The sequence below is a fragment of the Trachemys scripta genome, chromosome 10 (genome assembly GCF_013100865.1).
Source record: "Trachemys scripta elegans isolate TJP31775 chromosome 10, CAS_Tse_1.0, whole genome shotgun sequence".
Taxonomy (NCBI): domain Eukaryota; kingdom Metazoa; phylum Chordata; order Testudines; family Emydidae; genus Trachemys; species Trachemys scripta.
The window spans coordinates 59,607,562-59,628,412 of record NC_048307.1 but is presented as its reverse complement, the minus strand read 5'-3'; the positions used below and the strand labels follow the sequence as shown (position 1 = coordinate 59,628,412).

Sequence of the window (20,851 nt, the reverse complement as noted above, 5' to 3'; positions counted from 1 at the left end):
TTCCACAACCTGCCACACCACATATAATGATAACAATGACACCATTCCTCACCATCTCCTCCTTCTCATTGCCATTTCCATGACTCCTCAATACACTAGTTTCTTCTCTCTACCGGTAGGCTTATGTCTCTGACTCTCTGTTCTTTTGTTAACTTGGGTTTCATTTTGAATGTTAATGAACCCCAATTCTTTATCAGTTGCACAAGGTTAGCTTTATTTAATTTACTTTTAAACTCTGTTTATTCATGTTTTCAAAATAGTATTAAAGTAAGCTTTCTGTTTATAGATTTTGAACTGTAACAAATTCATTGCATAGCCATATATAAACAGTAGGACAAATATTATACAAGTCATATGATCTATACAAAGCAAAGATTCAAATGCTGCAACCAAGCTCATTGCCAAAAAATCTATGAATGCACAGTATAATACCATGTCATGTGAGAAAACATTGGATGTAGTTTTATTATAATTTTGTCTTTAATGCATTGGATTTTTTTGTTTCTAAGCAAATATACAAAAAGCATCCTTTTGAAAACTTTAAGCACCCCGACATATGTTAATAAAACAAAACCCCAGCAGCTAAATTCCCAACACCACTGCCCTAACTAGTAAAATATATAACCTACAGCAACTCACTTATAGCTAAACAGATTAAAACTCCTCCTGAATACACAGAAACTTACTCCTCAAGGGCTCACATTGCTCTTGAGATCTATTAGGTTTTTTTATGGTAACTTTAAAAAATATTTAAGCATGAGATTACACTTACCTAGGAGCTTAAAATGGGACATATTGAAGTAAGAATATGAGTTGACAGACAAAAGGCTGCTGAAATATAGTAGATATTATTTGAAAATGTAATAATGCCTTCAAAAAGAGGACTCTCTTACCTACCTACATAGCTGGTAACTTTGGGTATTGTGGTTCATGGCTCTGCGAGTAATACAAATGCACCTTTGTGGCCCACACAAATCTGACCTTTCATAGAATATTCCAGGTTGACACAGCCACAGTTTTGTATGGATGGTATCTTTGGTTTCAGAATTTAGTTGTGGGAGAAGAGTTATTACTCTTTCAGCTCTAGGGATCTGGATGCAAACTGGCTTGTTATAGGTCACAGATGGATGGGAGTTTGGGCTTGCTCAGAATGCTGAGGTTCTCAAAATGGAGTTTATGGTCATAAAACAGGCAACTGTGCTTCTCTGAATCAAAACTTGCTCAAAAGCAAGTTTTCCGAGAGCATAGGTTGCATGTTTATTTTCTGAGGGTACAACTAATTTACTTTTAACTCGAATATGGATTTTGCTCCAAAATGCCAAAAACTTCAGTTGACAGTGTTCCTTTATCTATATGAATCAGAAAATATTTCCATCTTTAAAATTTTCATCCAGGATTACATGGACTGAGACCTGTTTTGGAAACAAATTGCATATTTTTACACTGTCTGTAAAAATGGAGGTTTTGTGTGTCACTGTTTCTGTTCTCCTTTTTACTAGAATGCTGCTGCCCTCGCCAGTGAAAGAAACACTGCAGAACAGATGCAAAGTAGCGCAGAAAATCGAGTGAAGGAGTTGGCTGAGCAAAATGAACAATTGAAGAGAACAATTAAAGAGCTAGAGGACAAAATTAAAGAACTCCATCAACAGATTGATAATATGAAAGGAGAAGAAGATACAATGAAGGAAAAAATAGAGAGATATGAGGTAAGTTACAAAACCAGACATGTAACTAGTGTGGTTTTCTTCCTGTTCATGATTGGATGGGTACAGTGCACAAAAATAAAAGATGAAAGATGAGATGAAGGCAGGCAAAGTCATTGTTGGTGCCGTAAAACCTGTGCAAAATCAGTGGGCTTGAAGGAGAGAGCAGGCTGGAGCTTCTTCTACAGGTACAGGGAGGCTGCTTCAGCTGATGTGACAGTATGAAAAATAACACTGAAGAGTAGGAGATGGGCACATTGGTGATGTGCCTGAGTGAGTTTAAGAGGAAATGGGAGGTTGTAGGCAGGAAGCAGTGCAATGTGGAGTCCTGGAGGTGTGGAAGAGGAGCTTGATGTAGAAGGCAAGAGGAAGCCAGTGAAAATGTTTTTAAGTGTTTGCAGTTTTATGTTTATGCTTGCGGATCTTCTGAAGGCAGATTAGAGAGAAAGCAACATCAGTATTCCTGAATCTATCAAACTTTTGTATTGTAGAAAGAAAAGCAACAATTAGAAGATGTCCTGGCACATGCTGGGGAAGAGGGAAAGGAACTGCTGTTGGTGAAAAAGTCTTTGGAAAGCAAGCTGGAGGATATGCAGGTAAGTACAACAACTTAGTCAGAATATTAAATGTCTTTGTTTGTTTTCTGCAGTGGTGACTTTCTCTGGTCATATTAAAATTCCCATTCTATTAAGTTTGGCCCTCACAGCACCATTCAGATCTTTCCTGTAAGCATAGCTTCATCTAACTAAGTTTGCCTTCTTTAAAAATAAAAATCTTTCTTTTTTTAATTGAACAAAGTTGGAGGGAAATAAATCCTCAGCAAACGTGTCCAGTTTTTGACAAATCTGTTTTGTAATTTTTAATTATAGAATCCTAGAATAGAATCAGAGAATATCAGGGTTGGAAGGGATCTCAGGAAGTCATGTAGTCCAACCCCCTGCTCAAAGCAGGACCAATCCCCAACTAAATCATCCCAGCCAGGGCTTTGTCAAGCCTGACCTTAAAAACCTCTAAGGAAGGAGATTCCACCACGTCCCTAGGTAACTCATTCCAGTGCTTCACCACCCTCCTAGTGAAAAAGTTTGTCCTAATATCCAATCTAAATCTCCCCCACTGCAACTTGAGGCCATTACTCCTTAGTTATCTCTCAGCTTTGGTTGTGTTTCAGCTAGCCTTTCCATGTGTGAGGATAAGAGGCTGTAATCTGGCAGTCATATAAATAAGAAAAATCTAGCTGGAAGAATTAAAGGTCATCGGTGAGTGATGGGGTGGTAGTGGCAGTTCTCCCTCCCATACCAGATCTCAGTTACTGAGCTGAGGAGAGTGGTGGGGACACAGAGAAGAGATGGGGAGAGGAATTGCTATGGAGGAGAAACCTCAAAATTGTGCTCTTTGCGGCAGGAAGACAAATGTTAAGAAACCTGGAGGCTTCTCTGGTGGGCAGATATTTGGGGAGATGGCCTGTGTCCCACTGGAGGGATAGGGACATATCAAAGGGTGACTGCCCCTTTAAGAGGGAATGGGGTCCATTTCACTTGGACTGATTACCTGCTGCCCAGTTGGGCTTAAGGGAAGGCACCTAGGCTGTTCTTTGAGTGCTGTCCCTGTCCATGCTCCACTTCAGGTGTCGATGCATCCCGGCACTACTGATCGGAGATTTTCAGTAGCAGTGGCTAACGATTCACAGTGGGACAAGATCACTTCCAATACAGAGTACTGCCATTCGGACTGTCGACGGTTCCATGAATCTTTGCCAAAACCCTAACGGTGGTAGGTTGAGAAGGAACTGAGGGGTATGGGATGCACAGGCACTAGTTGAATCACCAATGGCACCACGAGACAGCTACTGCACGTGCGCGTCCTGACCAGGCACTGCTACCGAAAATCCCCAATCAGCAGCGCTGGGACCCACCAACACCTGAAGTGGAGCACCCACAGGGACACACATCTCAAAGAATCTCAGTTACTGCACAAGGTGAGTAACCTTCTCTTTTACAAAGGGGGAGACAGCTGCAGGTGGTAGTAGTAGGCAGATGCCTGAGAAACACTGTAGGGAGTTAGAAGACTCCTGGAGGGCTCTGCGTCAGCAGGGGGAGAAATACCAGTGCGGAAGGCCTGTGGAGAAGGTCAAATCCAGGCAAGAGGTGCTGGGAGAGCAGGAAGACAGACCCTCAGGGAGGAAGGGCTGTGCCCAGCTTGGGACTGAGGCAAGATAAATCACTTTTAAGGAGAGGCAGACCCTCAAGAAGGAGGCTGAAACTGGGATGAAAACTGTAGGGTTGAGTTCTATTTTCAAAGACTTTGTGCAGGACTTAATAAATTGCACCCCAGAAAAAGAATGTTTTGAATATCTGGATTCTGTGGATTTTTAAATGGATCCTGCATGAAGGGGAAACAGAGGCAGGGGTCAGCAGAGCCATTCTTGGCAAGCAGGTGGTGAGACAGGGCTGGCACACCTTTTAACAGGATATATCCTAGAGCAGCTAAAAAGGGCACAAGCCCAATTTTTCCTCCTTGCATATCACCTTTATGTGCATTACAAAAGCACTGGTGTTTCTAAAATACTAAATTGTAAAATTCACCTTCAAATCTAGAAGCTAAGGTTAAAGAGATTCTGTCAAGTAAATCATAGCTAAAATATAAGGTTTTTGTGTGTTGTTATAAATGTTTCTCGAACACAAAAAAGTGGTCTTAATTTGAATTTCAACATTCCCCTGTATGGTCTGCAACTCAAACTCTACTCCTCTGGACCACAAACTACAAAGTGAACCTGACTACAGATGGGCTATAGGACAAAGGGAAGCTTTCCTGACAACTGTTTCCATGATTCAGTTAAATCTGAATTCAATGGAAAACATAATAAAACAAGAAACATTTGTGAAAATTAAGTTAGATTTTTAAATTTGTGTCCATTTTAAGAATCTAATTTATTAACAGTACAAGTAAGGAACTTTTCTCCTTAAAAATGTGATTTTTAATCTGACAATCTTTTAAATCAAATTAATAAATCAGCTCCCTTCTTTCAGTTACAGGTTCTCTTTTCACCACTTGATTGGTTCCAAGTTGTTCGGCTAGTGCATTGTCAGTGTTGGTCTGCTGATGCCTGCCAGCTACCTTAGGCCTGATCCATTAGAGCTTGTTATAATGTGGTAAACTATTTTCATAGATTTGTAATGCCCAGCAGAAAGAACATAACTTGGATCTATACTTAATCCAGTTACAACACTTGTTATTATTAGACCCCTGAATACTGTGGAAAAGTATTTGTGAACATTAATTATCCTCTAAGGAAATATACTTTTATTTTAATTACAATTCCATTTACGGTATTTACTTGTTACCAACATTTAAATGAACAATTGGTGTTTGATGTTTGTGTATGGGGGGTGTGGGTTTTTTGCAAAACAATTCACAGAAAGAGGTGTCATAAAAAACCCTACAAATATGTGTTTTCCACAAGTATCTTCAAAGGAGTATTTTTGTAGCCATTTTGAAAGGGCTTGGAATGGGAGTCACCCATTCAGGGAGCAGAAACAGTGCCATCTGTTTAGGTGACCAGTCACACAGCCAGGAGCGCTGCCAGCTTTTCTGCCGCCCTAGGCGGCGGAAGGTCCAGCCCCGAAATGCCGCTCCCCACAGAGGCAGTGGAAGGTCCCGCCGCTGAAATACCGCCGCAGTCGCCGCCCCCCCAAATTGTAGTGCCCTAGGCGACCACCTAGGTCGTCTAATGGGTTGTGCCGGCCCTGCATACAGCACAAACAGGAAATTATGAATAGTGAATACTTAAAGTAGCAAATGGTTTGCGAGCAATCCATAAGTGGGAAGTATGCTCAAAATGCCATTCCGCAAATCTTTTTCAAATAACTAGCAAGGCAAACTCTGTTTGCAGATAATTAGCAAACACAAAGATGGGCTAAATTTGTTGAACTAACATTTTACTGTGAATGGTTTGCTTAGCTCTAGTTTGAGAATCATTTTTAGAACATGTCAATTAATCCTGATTTCAAGGAAGAGAAGTAGACTTGAGTATTTCATCTCACCACTTGGCATAGTGTCCTGTCCGTACTGCAGCACCACTCCAGCAGAACCATGCTTAATAGTTTTTGATTACAGTGGTAGCCAGCATGGTTTGGTGCTCCATTGTGAACAGGTCTTTAATTTACATTCTTTTCTACATCACTTGAGCTGTAGCCTATTGCTAAAGAGAAAATATTAATAATGTGAAATGAGTCTTATAGTAAGCTTTTGGGGGCAGGAACAATCTCTTTTTTTTCTGTGTGTGTATAGTGCCCGGAACAATGGGGTCCTAATTCCTGATTCTGTGCTTTTACAATACAGATAACTAATAATGGAGTAACACATCAAGAACCAATAGAAATCTACTGAATAAAGCTGTAACCATTCCAGTAAACACAGCAAGATGCAATGCTTCTCCTTCCCAGATTCATACTCAAAATGGTTAAAGCTGCAAGACACTTCAAAGTGGTTATTGTGGGTAGTTGGAATAGCTTCATTCAAAGTAGACTCCAGTAGCTAGAATGATGTGAGCTTATTGCAGTTTTCAGCTACGGAAGCTCAGACAAATAGTGATTTTTTTGGTGCTGACCTCTGTAGTATGGCTTTTGTTTCTTAACCACTTTTCTGTATTCCAGCATTTTAGAAGCAAAACACATGCCAAAATTTCCCCAGGGTCTTATGCAGTCCCTGAGAACAGGAACTTCTAGGAGTTTCCTGAGAGCTATCTCAAAGAAAGCTGCTTATTCTTTCCATTACCCACCTTCATCACAGAACTCATAGGCTATTAAAAAAACCAACAGACACTAATTGTTCTAAGTCCTTTGCCAACATTGCAACATATAGCGTCATGCATACAATACTTCAGGCGAACAACTGATCCTGCTCAAGTCATCGGAAGTTGTGCCACTGACTTCTAAGGCCTGGTCTATACTACCCGCCTGAATCGGCGGGTAGAAATCGACCTCTCGGGGATCGATTTATCGCGTCCCGTCGGGACGCGACAATCGATCCCCGAATCGGCGCTCTAACTCCACCAGCGGAGGTGGTAGTAAGCGCCGCCGACAAAAAGCGGCAGAAGTCGATTTTGCCGCCGTCCTCACAACGGGGTAAGTCGGCTGTAATACGTCGAATTCAGCTACGCTATTCACGTAGCTGAATTTGCGTATCTTAAATCGACTCCCCGCTGTAGTGTAGATGTACCCTAAGGGATCAGACTTTGGCCCTTTGGCTGTGGATGGAAAAACATGTAAAGTTCTTGTCACCTCGAGTTAACACTGCAGTGTGTAGATAACTCAGGTTACTTTTCTAGTGTTAGCCTAGCTTGAGTGAGAGCAGCTACAGTGTGAAATATTAATTGAGCTACACAGAGAGATTGTGTTAGCAGCTGATGAGTTATTAACTCGAGCTGTAGCCTATACCCCTGGAGGGCCAGCCAATTTGAGATAAAAGCACCACCACATTTAAATTAAGGGCTTGTGTGTGTGGACAGGACTCTCATTTGGGGTAATAGCTCAAACTGTAACTTGAGCAACTGCAGTGGTGACAAGTCCCTATGTGTACTACAGAACATTCCTAACTGTCAAATACTGAAGTCTTATAAAGTGTACGTGCTAGACTGAGCCTATCTCTACACTGCCACTTTCAGCACTAAAACTTTAGTTGTTCAGGGGTGTGAAAAAACATCCTCCTGAACGACAAAAGTTTTAGTGCTGAAAAGCATCGGTATAGACAGCGCTTTATCGCCAGAAGCTGCATTCCCGGCGATAAAGCTACCACCCCTTGTTCAGGGTGGGTTGTTTTTTTTTATCGCCGGGTGAGCTCTCCCCCGGGGATAAAGTGTGTCTACACTGCCCATGTCACAGCACTGCCGCAACTGCACTGTAACGTGGGCAGTGTAGACATACCCTGAGCTATTATTCATTTGGATGTTCAGTAGTAATTCAGAATGAAACTAAAGTTCAAAATATTCACATCCTCAACGCAAGTAATAGTAGTACTTCTGTTACATATAAAATATATTTGTGTATCTGAAATTGTGTGTTCTTGCTTTGAAGTTTGACCTTTTATAGCTAATAGAACTCAGAGTATTATAAATGTGTTAATCTTTGGAAGCAGTGCTGTAAAATCATGTGTGGTGGACATATTTAGTGAATACTGCATAGTACAAACTGTGTTTATACTCTCCCACTCACAAATAGTTTTTATGACAACCAATGAGAAAACATCTGCTGAAATATTGCTACCAGATCTGTTAAATTTGGGGACACATTATAAGAAAGATAGTTCTCCTTTTTAAAGTGACTATATTTTGTATCAAACTTTATAAGGCAGATTTTCTCCCTAAGAGCTAGTTTGTACCATTTAGTGACAGCCCTGCAGGGGGTCAAGTGTAGAGCCATATTGCTGAAGAGAGAGCACCATTAGAGCAGAGGCTGTATACTCACAGCTAGAACCCATGACTACCTTAGGTACAGTTAGTTCTCTTCAACCTTTCTCCCCATCCACGCAACAGACAGGTAGATGGAAGAGGAGAGTTGCTGTGGTCTTTTCTCCTTCCTTTTCAACCCCTTAGACTTTGTCTGGTCCTAACTTAAGTGGAGAGACTGTTAGTGTAGTTTTTCTATGTTTTGGTAGCTACAGACCAAGAAAACCAAGTCCTAGTAAGACTCCAACATAGGGCAGTTAGCGTGCCCTTTAAAGACTAGGGATTTGGAGTATATGACGTAAAAGCAATCCTGACATGTCATTAGTTCTTCCTGTTTAATGAAGTGTGGACTGAATAGTCTGGAGAGGCATTCCAGAAGTAACTATTCCAGTTTGTTGTTAGTTGAGTGAAAATTGAAATTTTCGCCCTTTGGGAAATTTCAATATTTTGCCATTTGTTTTCATCCTGAATTGGGATACAACATTGAAATAACAAAACTTTTCACAGAACTAAAAGTTCTTTTAAAAAAAATGGAAATTTAGAAACACTTTGTTTTCAGATTTTTGATTGGAACAAAACATTTTGACATTCCCAAATCAAAATGTTTTTAGTTTTTAGTTTGTTGAACTGAATTAAAATGTTTAATTATTAATTTGTGTGTACTAAGGTGCCACAGTACCTCATGAGAGTTGTAGTTTGGGTCCCTTTGGCCCCCATTCTCTCCTATGGGCTGGGCTTCCTGGTTAGACTATATCTCCCATGGTGCACTTGTAGTCATGTGATTCCTGTGACACACCATGTGGATGAGTCAGAGAGAAGACAGGAGTGCATCATGGAAGATGTAATCTGGCAAAAGAGCCCAGTCCATAGGGGAGTATAGGGACATGAAGTACCCAAACTACTACTCCCATGAGGCATTGTGGCAGCACATGAAAATACAATTTAATGTTGAACTGACTCAAAATGAAATATTTTGTCTCTTTTCCCAAAGGAAAATTTCAGCAAAATCTAAGTTTTCCATTGAAAAATTTCACATCCTAACTCCCATTATAGGCTCAGCTAGGTTGATGGAATAATTTTTCCATCACCCTAGCTACTGCCACTCGAAGAGATGGACTTACTACAGTGAGGAAAAACCCGTTCCATCGCTGAAGCAACTGTGCTGCAGTACTACAGTGACATAGCTGCAGCACTGTGTCCTGTAGCACTGCTTGTGTGGACATATCCTCGGTCATGAAGAGCAAAATGTAACATGAGTGAAAAAGAGGAGAGACAGGTATATGGAATTATATTTTTTTCATTTCAGGATGTTAGCATATGGCCCAATACAATAAGTAATAAAAAAAAAAGGCTGTATTTGCTATTACCATTCTCCTAGACTGCCTCATATCTGAACACCAGGCAAAAATTTGTATGACACAATAGTTGACCAAATGTGTTGCAGTCCAATAATGTGACATGTGCCCCTAATCTCCCATAAGCAATAGAATATATTCACATCTAAAATAACTTGTGTTGGTGAAAAGAATTCTGATTTCTGCTGATAATTCTGAAGTTGAGAAACTGACCAGATTTGCTACTATGTTCCCCCCCCCCCCCTCCAGTACACTGCAGGCATAGAACAGCTTCCGTTGGCACTACCATTCTGCCACTGTATAGTTTATTGATCTGTGTCTGTGGGGTCTGTTTCTCAAGCATGTGTAAACAGACTGTAACATAAAATTGTGATGGGTTGGGTCACAGAAAACCCCTTGGGAACTGTCACCTGGTGTGCTGAGACTACCCCTGAGCTCGTTTTCTCTGCCAGCTTGGGACTCCAGAACCTTGCCTGTTTTGAGCCAGACATGCTAGCCTGCTACAAATCCAGACTCAGGTCCGAACAACGTCCCCAAAACGCTGCAGGCTTAACTGAAAACAGTTTAAGAAGTGTTCCTGTCTCCAACACTCAGATGCCCAGCTCCCAATGGGGTTCAAATCCCAAATAAATCCATTTTACCCTATATAAAGCTTATACAGGGTAAACTCATAAATTTTTGCCCTCTATAACACTGATAGAGAGACATGCACAGCTGTTTGTGCCCCCTCCCCCCCCCCCAGGTATTAATACATACTCTGGGTTAATTAATATGTATAAAGTGATTTTATTAAATAAAAAAGGTAGGATTTAAGTTGTTCCAAGTAATAACAGACAGAACAAAGTGAATTACCAAGCAAAATAAAATAAAACACGCAAGTCTAAACCTAATACGGTAAGGAAGTGATTACAGATGAAGTTTCACCCTCAGAGATGTTCCAGTAAACTTCTTTTACAGACTAGCCTCCTTCTAGTCTGGGTCCAGCAATCACTCACATCCCTATGGTTACTGTCCTTTGTTCCAGTTTCTTTCAGGTATCCTTTGGGGGTGGAGCCAGCTGAAGACCAAATGGAGGGGTCTCCCAGGACTTTATATAGACTTTCTCTTGTGGAGACCCCTCCCGCCCCTTGTATAGAATCCCAGCTACAAGATGGAGTTTTTGGAGTCACATGGGCAAGTCACGTGTCCATGTATGACTCATTTCCTTACAGGTGACAACCATTGTTCACATGCTACCTTCAACGTCCTCAGGTAGACTTCTTATGTGGATTGGAGTCTTCCAAGATCCATTGTCCATTAAGTGTTTTTTGATTGGGCACTTAACTTGCAAATTCCTTTCTAAAGAAGCTGACCAAATGCCTTACTAAGGCTATTTAAAATCAAACAAGTACACAGCCAATATTCATAACTTCGAATACAAAAATGATACATCCATACAAATAGGATGAATATATTCAGTAAATCATAACCTTTTTAGAGATCTGTTACATGGCATATGTAGCATAAAACATATTCCAGTTATGTCATATTTACATTCATAAGCATACTTCCATAAAGCGTTATGGGGTGCAACATCACAAAAATGATTTGTGAAAGACTGATAGGGTGGAGGTATCTGAGATTTTGATGGCCTGTTGGAAGATGGCACATTAACAGGGACCCAGTGATTCCCCAGCTTTTAGCACTACAGTGCTAAAATAAACCTTTTCAGGATTCTTTAAATTCTGTGGTGCCAGCTAGACTGGACTGTTGCTGAACAGCATTTAATAGCTCTTAGATGACTATGCTGTATCACTGTGCATTTTGCAGATATTTAATTCTTAGCCCTTTTATAGCACATTTCATCCATAGAGCTCAAAGTTTTACAAAAGGACATCAGTATCATGAGCACAGCACGTTTTTCCCCCAGCTGTGGGAACTGAGGCACAAAAAGGTGAAGTGATGTACCTAAATTCATCCAGAAGGCCAACTGCAGAACTGGGAATAGAACCCAGGTCTTTTGAGCCTAGATTTTAAAAAGTGACTCTTAAAATTTAAATTGCTTTTCACTATTAATGCTGTTTGCTTCATATTTACATTTCTCCCAGTTTGGGCAATTAAGAGAGACAAGTTGGTTTCACTTTTCTGTCTCATCTATTTTTAGTTGATTTCAGTTTCTCATGCATGCACTAGCACATGCTGCAATATTTGTGTTGCACATGCTTCAGGGGATTAATCACTAAATTGTGTCGTTATTGTTGAATTTGTTTTTTTTAATGTAATCGAAACATTTCAGTTAATCTTCATTTTGATAAAAGTAAGCCCTATTTAAACCTGATAGCAACCTTTTAGAAAAGCGAAATGGCATGACAGTAAGGAAAGAAGAGAGAAGGTTATTTACAGTGAGCCACAACGGTTAAAACTGAAAATGCCTCTGATGAAGTAAAGTTTTCAGATGTGTTGAAGTGTCAATGGAAGGACTAAGGAGGGTTCTCTAAGGAAGGCTGGTTCCTTGTCTTGGGGGCCACCATAGCCAAAGCTGCCATGATCCTCTGGTAGAATTCTAAAAAGGGGGACCCCACATGAGACTCATGGTCTCAAAATATAGTTAGGCTCCCCTCACCTCTATTAATGTCTTTAAACCTCAAACAGGAGCAACTTAAAATCAATCCCTTCATCTTATATAGACAGCCAGTGAAAAATGGATGCAAGCTCTTAGCTTTGTGTCACTGATAATTTTGTGCCCAGTGTGGCTTTTTATTAGGCATAGAATATACGTCTGAAGATACTGAACAAGCACTTCTGACTGAAGTGGTGAATTTCTTGTACATCTTCGTTGCTCTTTATGCATATTTGGTGTTTTGGAGCTCTTAGCCCACTATGTGACTATACAGTACAGCTCTGCATCTCATTCAAAACTGGGTGATCCTTAATGCATAAAGAGAGGCCTGGCTTCAACAGTAACTTAAAATGCTTTGATAAAGGGGTTATTTAACCTGGTAAGCTGTTCAGGAGAGGGACCCCTGTCTATTTCTGTTTGTACAGGGCGTAAGACAATGACGTCTATTCCTGATTGGGGCTTTTGGGTGCTATGGAAATATAATTTAAAACATTAATAACTAAGCAGTTCTTTCACTCCTTTTTTGAAGAATACTTTTGTTTTATTAAATCAATTCAAACACATTTCTTGAATGCTGAGGAAAGAAAAGGCAGAGCAAATGAAGGTGAAAGAGTATATTATTTAGAGACTTTGAGATTGAATAAACAAGAACAACAAAGGAAATATGAAACCTGAAATAAAATATTGAATTCTCTGGCAGAAGGTAGAATTTGCTGGGCACTGTGCAACTTCAACTGACTATGGACGTTGCATGTAATAGAGCCAACAAGACAGACAGTCGTAGGTCCTCAGAATTCTGCAGCGTTTCAGGAACTTGTAGACATTTATAAGTAAATATTACATGGCTGTATGTTTTATTTGTCATAGACTGACTGTCAAAGCTTGACTCAGCAACTTTCTTCCTTTTGATTTTGTGTTACAGCGTATTATTATGATTTTTATTGTTGTTGCTTCATGGGACATGTTAGTATATTACATTAAATTCCTTTGACTTCTCAGAGAGTTATGGCTGTCATGTTTTATAGTGTAACTTTTCCATCCAATGCAGAAAAAATTCAATCAGGTTATTCAGGAACAGCAACAGTTAACCGAACAGTTAAAAGATGAAACTAACCAGAAGGAACAATTAAAGAGGATAAAGAATGAAATGGAAAATGAGCGATGGCAACTAGACAAGACTATTGAGAAGTTACACAAGGAGGTAAGGTTGCAGTTAAAAGAGGCTGCAGGAGATAAGATATCTAATGGGAAAAAGCAAATAAACTGCCAAATTACAAAGAAAAGAGCTTAAAAGCAGTGTAAATGAAAGTGAAATGTGAACTTTGCTGTTAGTGTATTTGACCTGGTGACTATCAATAAAAGCTTTCTGGACTGGAACAGTAGTTGGAACGGTGCAATCTGAAAATACCATGGTAAAACACTCCTGTTTTGTTAAAATAAGATGCCATATTTGAGTTCTCTTCCATTATGTACAACAGACTCAGTCCTGGTCTACATTGTGCGTGTGTGTGTGGCGGGGGGGGGAAGTCAACCTAAGATACGCCGACTTCAGCTACACGAATATCTTAGTATCTTAGGTCAACTTACCTGGCCATGAGGACAGCGGCGAGTCGACCGCTGCCGCTCCCCCGTCGACTCCGCTTCCACTTCTTGCGAGCTGGAGTTCCGGAATCGACGGGGAGTGCATTCAGGGATCGATTTATCCGTGTCTAGACGAGACACGATAAATCAATCCCCGATAGATCGATCCCTACCGATCCGGTAGGTAGTGAAGACCTGCACTAAGTCAGTCCTTGCTCAGCACAACCATCAGCTCGACTGCAGTGACTTGCAGCTGATTTCTCCAGCTGCAGCATTGTTGTATTAGTTTTGCCATCTATGTGTGAGCACACAGCTTAGTTTTGGTATGATAAAGTATTCAGTGAGGGCTTCATAGAATAAATTCTAATTTATAAAGGTTTAAATACAAGCCACCTGTAAATGCTGCTGGCAGAAATAGAATGGTCTGGGAAATGTATTGCCACACATTTTAGAAACACAATTTTAGAGTTGCATATTTTCAAACTGGTGCATAGAAATTCAGCTGGACATATACACCATTTTGAAAATGTTCTCTACACAGTGAATTATGTTCCTAATGTAACATAGGAGAGACTGCAGTTAGGAAGAAAAATATTCTTCTGTAGTACTAATGAAGACAGATTCCCTTCTAGCAATGCTTTACTTGTGGGGAATTTTATGTGTTTGTTTGTTTTTTGCCAGATGGCTGAAATTGTAGAAGTGTCCCGGTCATCCACTCTGGAGCTTCAGAACCAGCTTGATGAGTACAAGGAGAAAAATCGCAGGGAACTTGCAGAAATGCAGACACAATTAAAAGACAAAAATCTTGAGTTAGAAAAATCACATCTGACAACCATGAAAATGCAGGATGAGGTACTGGCTCATAAATTGAATGACATGTTTAACCTTTGACCTAGAATCCTCCTCAGACAATTTTCAGGACAAAGAATCTTTGCTATCATGCTCTTGTGCACTTATTCAGCATGCTTTTGTGTTTGATTCTCCAGGACTATCATCAAGGTGGTACTTCTACAAGGGCAATGGGGTTTACTGGATACAATAGATAAATGCAAAGTGTGTTTGATGAATTTATCAAAATGATATGATAAAGTTTCTGCTGAAGTTCTTTGGCTCATTTAATATTGATTGCTGAAGGGAGAGTTGAGAATTTTGAAATAGCCTTGAATCAGAAAAAGATGGGGATCTATTATTTTTTTAAAAAATACAACAACACAGCCTGGCTTTAGCTTTTTAAAGTAATTGTCATGGACGTTTGAGATGTTTCAGATTTAAATGACAAAGCTATTTGTGCAGTCCCGAATCAGCCACAGCCTTGAAGTCTCTGTCTTTTTAGTATGTAAATTTTACCATAAAATCAGTCTGGCCTCTTTAAAGTTCTAAATACAGTTCTTCGTTATTTGGAAAACCTTTGAGAATAAACGGTCTATGGATGTCCTCAGTATATAAAATATATTTTAATAATTTGAGCTTCCAGGCCAGAACTTCTCCTTTGTTTCTCTTTCTTTTTGTTGAACTAGAGCAGGGCAAACTTTTTGGTCTGAGGGCCGCATTGGGTTTCCAAAACTGTATGAAGGGCTTGTTAGCAGAGGCTGTGCCTCCCCAAATAGCCAGGTGTGGCCTGGCCCTGGCCCCTATCCGACCCTTCCTGTTTCTCACCCCCTGACAGCCCCCCCGGGACTCCTGCCCCATCCAACCCCCCCATTCCCTGTCAGCCCCCGGGACCCCCGCCTCTGACTGACTGCCCCCCACCACCCCATCCAACCCCCGCTCCTTCCTGACTGCCCCCTGGGGACTCCTGTCCCCATTCAACCCCCCTGTTCTCCACCCTCTGACTGCCCCGACCCCATCCACACCCACGCCCCCTGACCACCACCCCGAACTCCCTTGCCCTCTATCCAACCCCCGCTGCTCCCTGCCCCCTTACCACACCGCCTGGAGCACCGGTGGCTGGTGGCGCTACAGCTGCGCCGCCCAGAGTGCCAGGACAGGCAGCCGCACCGCCCAGCTGGAGCCAGCCACGCCAGCGCGCAGCACAGAGCACCAGGTCAGGCCGGGCTATGCAGCTGCGCTGCCCCAGGAGCTTGCAGCTCTGCCGCCCAGAGCATTGCGCCGGCAGCGGGGGAAGGGGAACAGCAGGGGAGGGGCCAGGGGCGAGCCTCCCAGGGCAGGAGCTCAGGGGCCGGGCAGGAGAGTCCCGCAGGCCATAGTTTGCCCACCTCTGAACAAGAGTGTAAGTTACTAGAAAAAATATAACACAAAAAGGTTAGTTTGAAGGATTGCTGTACATTCTTCTCTCTTCTTTCCTTCCATATTATTTCCACTCAGTGAAGTGTGGTTTATGTAAAGAACTGAAGAGTCACAATGAAATTTGGAAGATAGAGAGTAGGATAGTGAGATCATCAATGTAACTTGGAATAAATTCTTCAAAGCAATTAGTATCTGTACTGAAAGATACTGTGTTTATTTGTTACTCGCGTGTTGGTTATAACTATTACTGAAACTCTTTTTATAACTGTAAGCAGTCCACACATTCTTATGTTAAAAAAACTCCAGGCCCCCAAACAAAAAACCCAGCCCAATATTATTCTACAAAAAGACACTGGTAATTTTGTTTTAAACTGTGTTGCTATAGACTTTGACTGTAGAGTGCTGCATTATATTTCTATAAGTGAGTGTGTAAATTGTTAGGGCATGAAATGTTTTATTGTATAGCTAGCTGCACAAGATACAGCATAATCCTGAAATTACAGGAGAAGCTCCTCTCAGAAGCATCCATATAATAGGTTTTATATTAAAATAAAACAAACTTCAGAACAATCAAATGTGTTTCTCCCTCTCTCTTTCTCATGTTGAGTGAGAAGTACAAATAAGCCTTCATGATAACCATTTTCATTCAGTGAAATAGGTGTGTTGGCCATTCAGTTCCTTGTAGACAAGAATTCATATAGCACTTGGCATCCTTTTTGAGAGTCTCATCAGAAAGGCTGAGGACTGAATGAGCATGAAAACTAAATTATCCTCTTGCTCGTATTAGTGGTCCTCCAAATCAGTTTTGAGGTATGCGGGTAGGGCAGTATGAGAATTATTCATTACTGTTGCCCATGCTGTAGTTAGAGACATAAGACATTGGATTCTAGGGATGTCAGTCCAGTATAATTTGAAACACTGTCATATTCCGGGGCGCAATCCAGACCAGTGAGAGGTTGTCACTGCCTGCTCCATAATCTTGGGTGCCTCACCATGTTTTGCTGTTGAAGCTCCTAACCTGGGCTGCTCACAAACGGTCTTCCAGCGTGTAGGTCTATGTATAGTTGCAGCCCTGGTCCAGCAGGTCTGATTCCAGCATCCCGTCAGCAACACACCAACCAACACACTCCCTGTCCCGAATTTTCCAAAATTCTGCAATATCCAGCCCGTTCCTGGACAGTTAAGATATTAATGTTCATTTCTCCTGTACGGAGTCAATATTCAACGGTTTGTTACTTTAACTGGAGTTACCAAAAAGTTCAGTTTAAACACAACACTGGATTGATTTAAAAAATAAAACACCATTTATTAACACAAGAAGATTGGATTTTAAATTACTTCAAACATAAGGAGTAGTTAGAAATGGTTACAAGCAAATATAAGTGAAAATGTGCATCTAAAAGTCCAAAACTTAATCTAACAAATTTTGGTTCAAGGCTTTGTTCAAGATGGCTTTTCTCACCACAGTCTCCCAGGATCATGATGACTGACCCTTTCCTTAGTCAGGATATCTCTCAGAGGCTCAAATATGCTGGTGCCTTTGTTGTCTTAGGTGAAAGAGAGAGAAGTTGGGGTTCTCACCCCTTTCTTTTATAGTCCAGTGAACCTTTGAAGTGGATTCTTCTGCAGGTTACCCTTCAAAGTAGTTTATTCAAGCAGTAAAGAAGGCGACAGGTGAAGGAGGCTCCATGCTCTTTCTTCCCCCAGGTGTGTGTACTGAAATCCAAATTGTTCTGTTTCCTGCCATCTCCTCCCCCTGCTCTCTTGCCGGCCCTGTTTACTACGTATATGTAAATTGAGGTGAACACACATTCCTTTGTTTGGGATAAGCCTGTTTGACAACTTTTGCCAAGGCAGGGCCATCTGGTTTTGAACATGTGCTAATAACATCACACAGGGAGATTTCATAACTGTACTTATAATGTTGCTACATACATTTTGCCATGAAATTATTGACCAGCGAGTCATGAGTTTTCAAAGGATACCTAACAAAGCATATTTAGTACAAAAATTACACTGGTCTACAATTTTGGAGAAGTCGTCTGCTTCAGAGATAAAATGTGCTATTTATTATGTATTTTGATGTGCTGAATTCAAATATGACAATTAAAACAACTGATTGGCTACTGTTTCTAAGATATTTAAGTTTTTACATTTTATGTCTATGTATATTGTGTAGATAGTAGAGTTTTAATCATAAATTGTAAACCTAGGTCTTTTCATGTGTTTATTGTTGCTTTACATGATAATATTTCACCTGTCCTGTTTATGTAACACTTTAAAAATCAGCAAAAGGGTTATATAAATAAAATGTATTATGAAACAAAAGGCAAAAACTATTATGTACATAGTTTAGTCCTATTCAGTGTCTACTCGGCACTTCTTGGTTTGTCTCTTGTATTCATGAAATGGAGCATCTCTTGTCACTGTCCAGCAATAGTCTGCAAGCATTGATGGGCTCCATTTGCCCTGATAACGTTTCTCCATTGTTGCAATGTCCTGGTGAAATCGCTCGCCGTTCTCGTCGCTCACTGCTCCACAGTTTGGTGGAAAAAAATCTAGATGAGAGTGCAAAAAATGTATCTTTAGTGACATGTTGCAACCAAGGCTTTTGTATGCCTTGAGAAGGTTTTCCACCAACAACCTGTAGTTGTCTGCCTTATTGTTTCTGAGAAAATTTATTGCCACTAACTGGAAGGCTTTCCATGCTGTCTTTTCCTTGCCACGCAGTGCATGGTCAAATGCATCATCTCGAAGAAGTTCACGAATCTGAGGACCAACAAAGACACCTTCCTTTATCTTAGCTTCACTTAACCTTGGACATTTTCCACGGAGGTACTTGAAAGCTGCTTGTGTTTTGTCAATGGCCTTGACAAAGTTCTTTATCAGACCCAGCTTGATGTGTAAAGGTGGTAACAAAATCTTCCTTGATTCAACAAGTGGTGGATGCTGAACATTTTTCCTCCCTGGCTCTAATGACTGTCGGAGTGGCCAATCTTTCTTGATGTAGTGGGAATCTCTTGTACGACTATCCCATTCGCAGAGAAAACAGCAGTACTTTGTGTATCCAGTCTGCAGACCAAGCAAGAGAGCAACAACCTTCAAATCGCCACAAAGCTGCCACTGATTTGGTCATAGTTTATGCACCTCAAAAGTTGTTTCATGTTGTCATAGGTTTCCTTCATATGGACTGCATGACCAACTGGAATTGATGGCAAAACATTGCCATTATGCAGTAAAACAGCTTTAAGACTCGTCTTCGATGAATCAATGAACAGTCTCCACTCATCTGGATCGTGAACGATGTTGAGGGCTGTCATCACACCATCGTTGTTGTTGCAGGCTACAAGATCACCTTCCATGAAGAAGAATGGGACAAGATCCTTTTGACGGTCACGGAACATGAAAACCCTAACATCACCTGCCAGGAGATTCCACTGCTGTAGTCTGGAGCCCAACAGCTCTCCCTTACTCTTGGGTAGTTCCAAATCCCTGACAAGGTCATTCAGTTCACCTTGTGTTATGAGGTGTGGTTCAGAGGAGGAGGAGGATGGGAGAAAATGTGGGTCCTGTGACATTGATGGTTCAGGACCAGAAGTTTCATCCTCTTCCTCTTCCTCGTCTGACTCAAGTGAGAATGATTCTGGTGCATCAGGAACCGGCAGCCCTTCTCCGTTGGGTACTGGGCATATAGCTGATGGAATGTTTGGATAATGCACAGTCCACTTTTTCTTCTTTGACACACCTTTCCCAACTGGAGGCACCATGCAGAAGTAACAATTGCTGGTATGATCTGTTGGCTCTCTCGAAATCATTGGCACTGCAAAAGGCATAGATTTCCTTTTCCTGTTCAACCACTGGCGAAGATTTGTTGCACAAGTGTTGCAGCATATGTGTGGGGCCCACCTCTTGTCCTGATCTCCAATTTTGCAGCCAAAATAAAGGTGTTAGGCTTTCTTAACCATAGTGGTTATACTGCGCTTTTGAGATGCAAAAGTCACTTCACCACAAACATAGCAGAAGTTATCTGCACTCTTCACACAAGTACAAGGTATCTCTGCTCACTTTGGCTAAACAGAAATGTGTCCCTTTGCAAAATCAAACACTGACAAATAAGAGCGCACGACACTTTATGATTTCTAGAGCTGATATAGGGCGATTTGTTCAGCAGAGTGATGTAAGCTTCGTTATGATTGCATCATCCATGACTTCTAGGAATAACATGATGCAATTCATATCCTGTATGATGCAATACCAGCTTCAGATTGCATCATTCATTGTTTTGCTTAAAAAGCAAGTACTGTCCAAACCCAGTCATAGATTTATTCATAGATCCAGTCAAAGATGTATTTTAGTCATTTTTGGTTTAAATTGAGATCCCTTCCCTTTATAACTCACTTATCCTCCACCATTCCCAAGTCAAGGGTCGTATATACTGACCCAATAGCATATCTTGAAAACTAGAGCCAATCAACAATTTTAAGCATCATTTTCATTCTCAGTGACCCAGAATTAGTAAACTACATTAGTTGACTACATTTATTTCAGAAGCATTTTGGCTGTAGAGCAATGTTATTACACTCGTGTGTTGGGTGTGAATACAGGGGTGCTTAGTGTCACACACTGGCATATAGCACACTGTATATTGAATGCTTCCTATTGGTATGCAGATAACTATCTTAGTAGCACAGTATAATGTATGGCCTGTAATTATCCAGCCTTCTCTCACTTGGCCTTTCCAACAGGAAAATAGCTCTGTAAATAATCTATAACCTGGTAATGCTCCATTACTGAGCTGGGTGGTACTTATATAAGTAATGTGAGGGAGAACTGAAAGTGAAACTCAGATCATGTTATAGAAGTTTGTGCACTCAAAGGTATATAACACCTAACAAATTAATCAGAGCGCCTCATCGCAGCACAA

General features: G+C 40.9%; 1 protein-coding gene across 4 annotated transcripts in view; it reads left to right on the top strand.

Moving 5' to 3' along the window:
• The window catches only part of CGNL1 (cingulin like 1), a 124,668-nt gene that overhangs the window by 82,729 nt on the left and 21,088 nt on the right, over positions 1-20,851 (top strand). For all 4 annotated transcript variants that reach the window (XM_034784431.1, XM_034784433.1, XM_034784432.1 and 1 more), the window contains exons 9-12: positions 1,500-1,706; positions 2,195-2,299; positions 13,148-13,300; positions 14,362-14,532. In XM_034784431.1, coding sequence (XP_034640322.1) covers positions 1,500-1,706; positions 2,195-2,299; positions 13,148-13,300; positions 14,362-14,532 — 636 coding nt within the window. The remainder of the gene's footprint in view (positions 1-1,499; positions 1,707-2,194; positions 2,300-13,147; positions 13,301-14,361; positions 14,533-20,851) is intronic.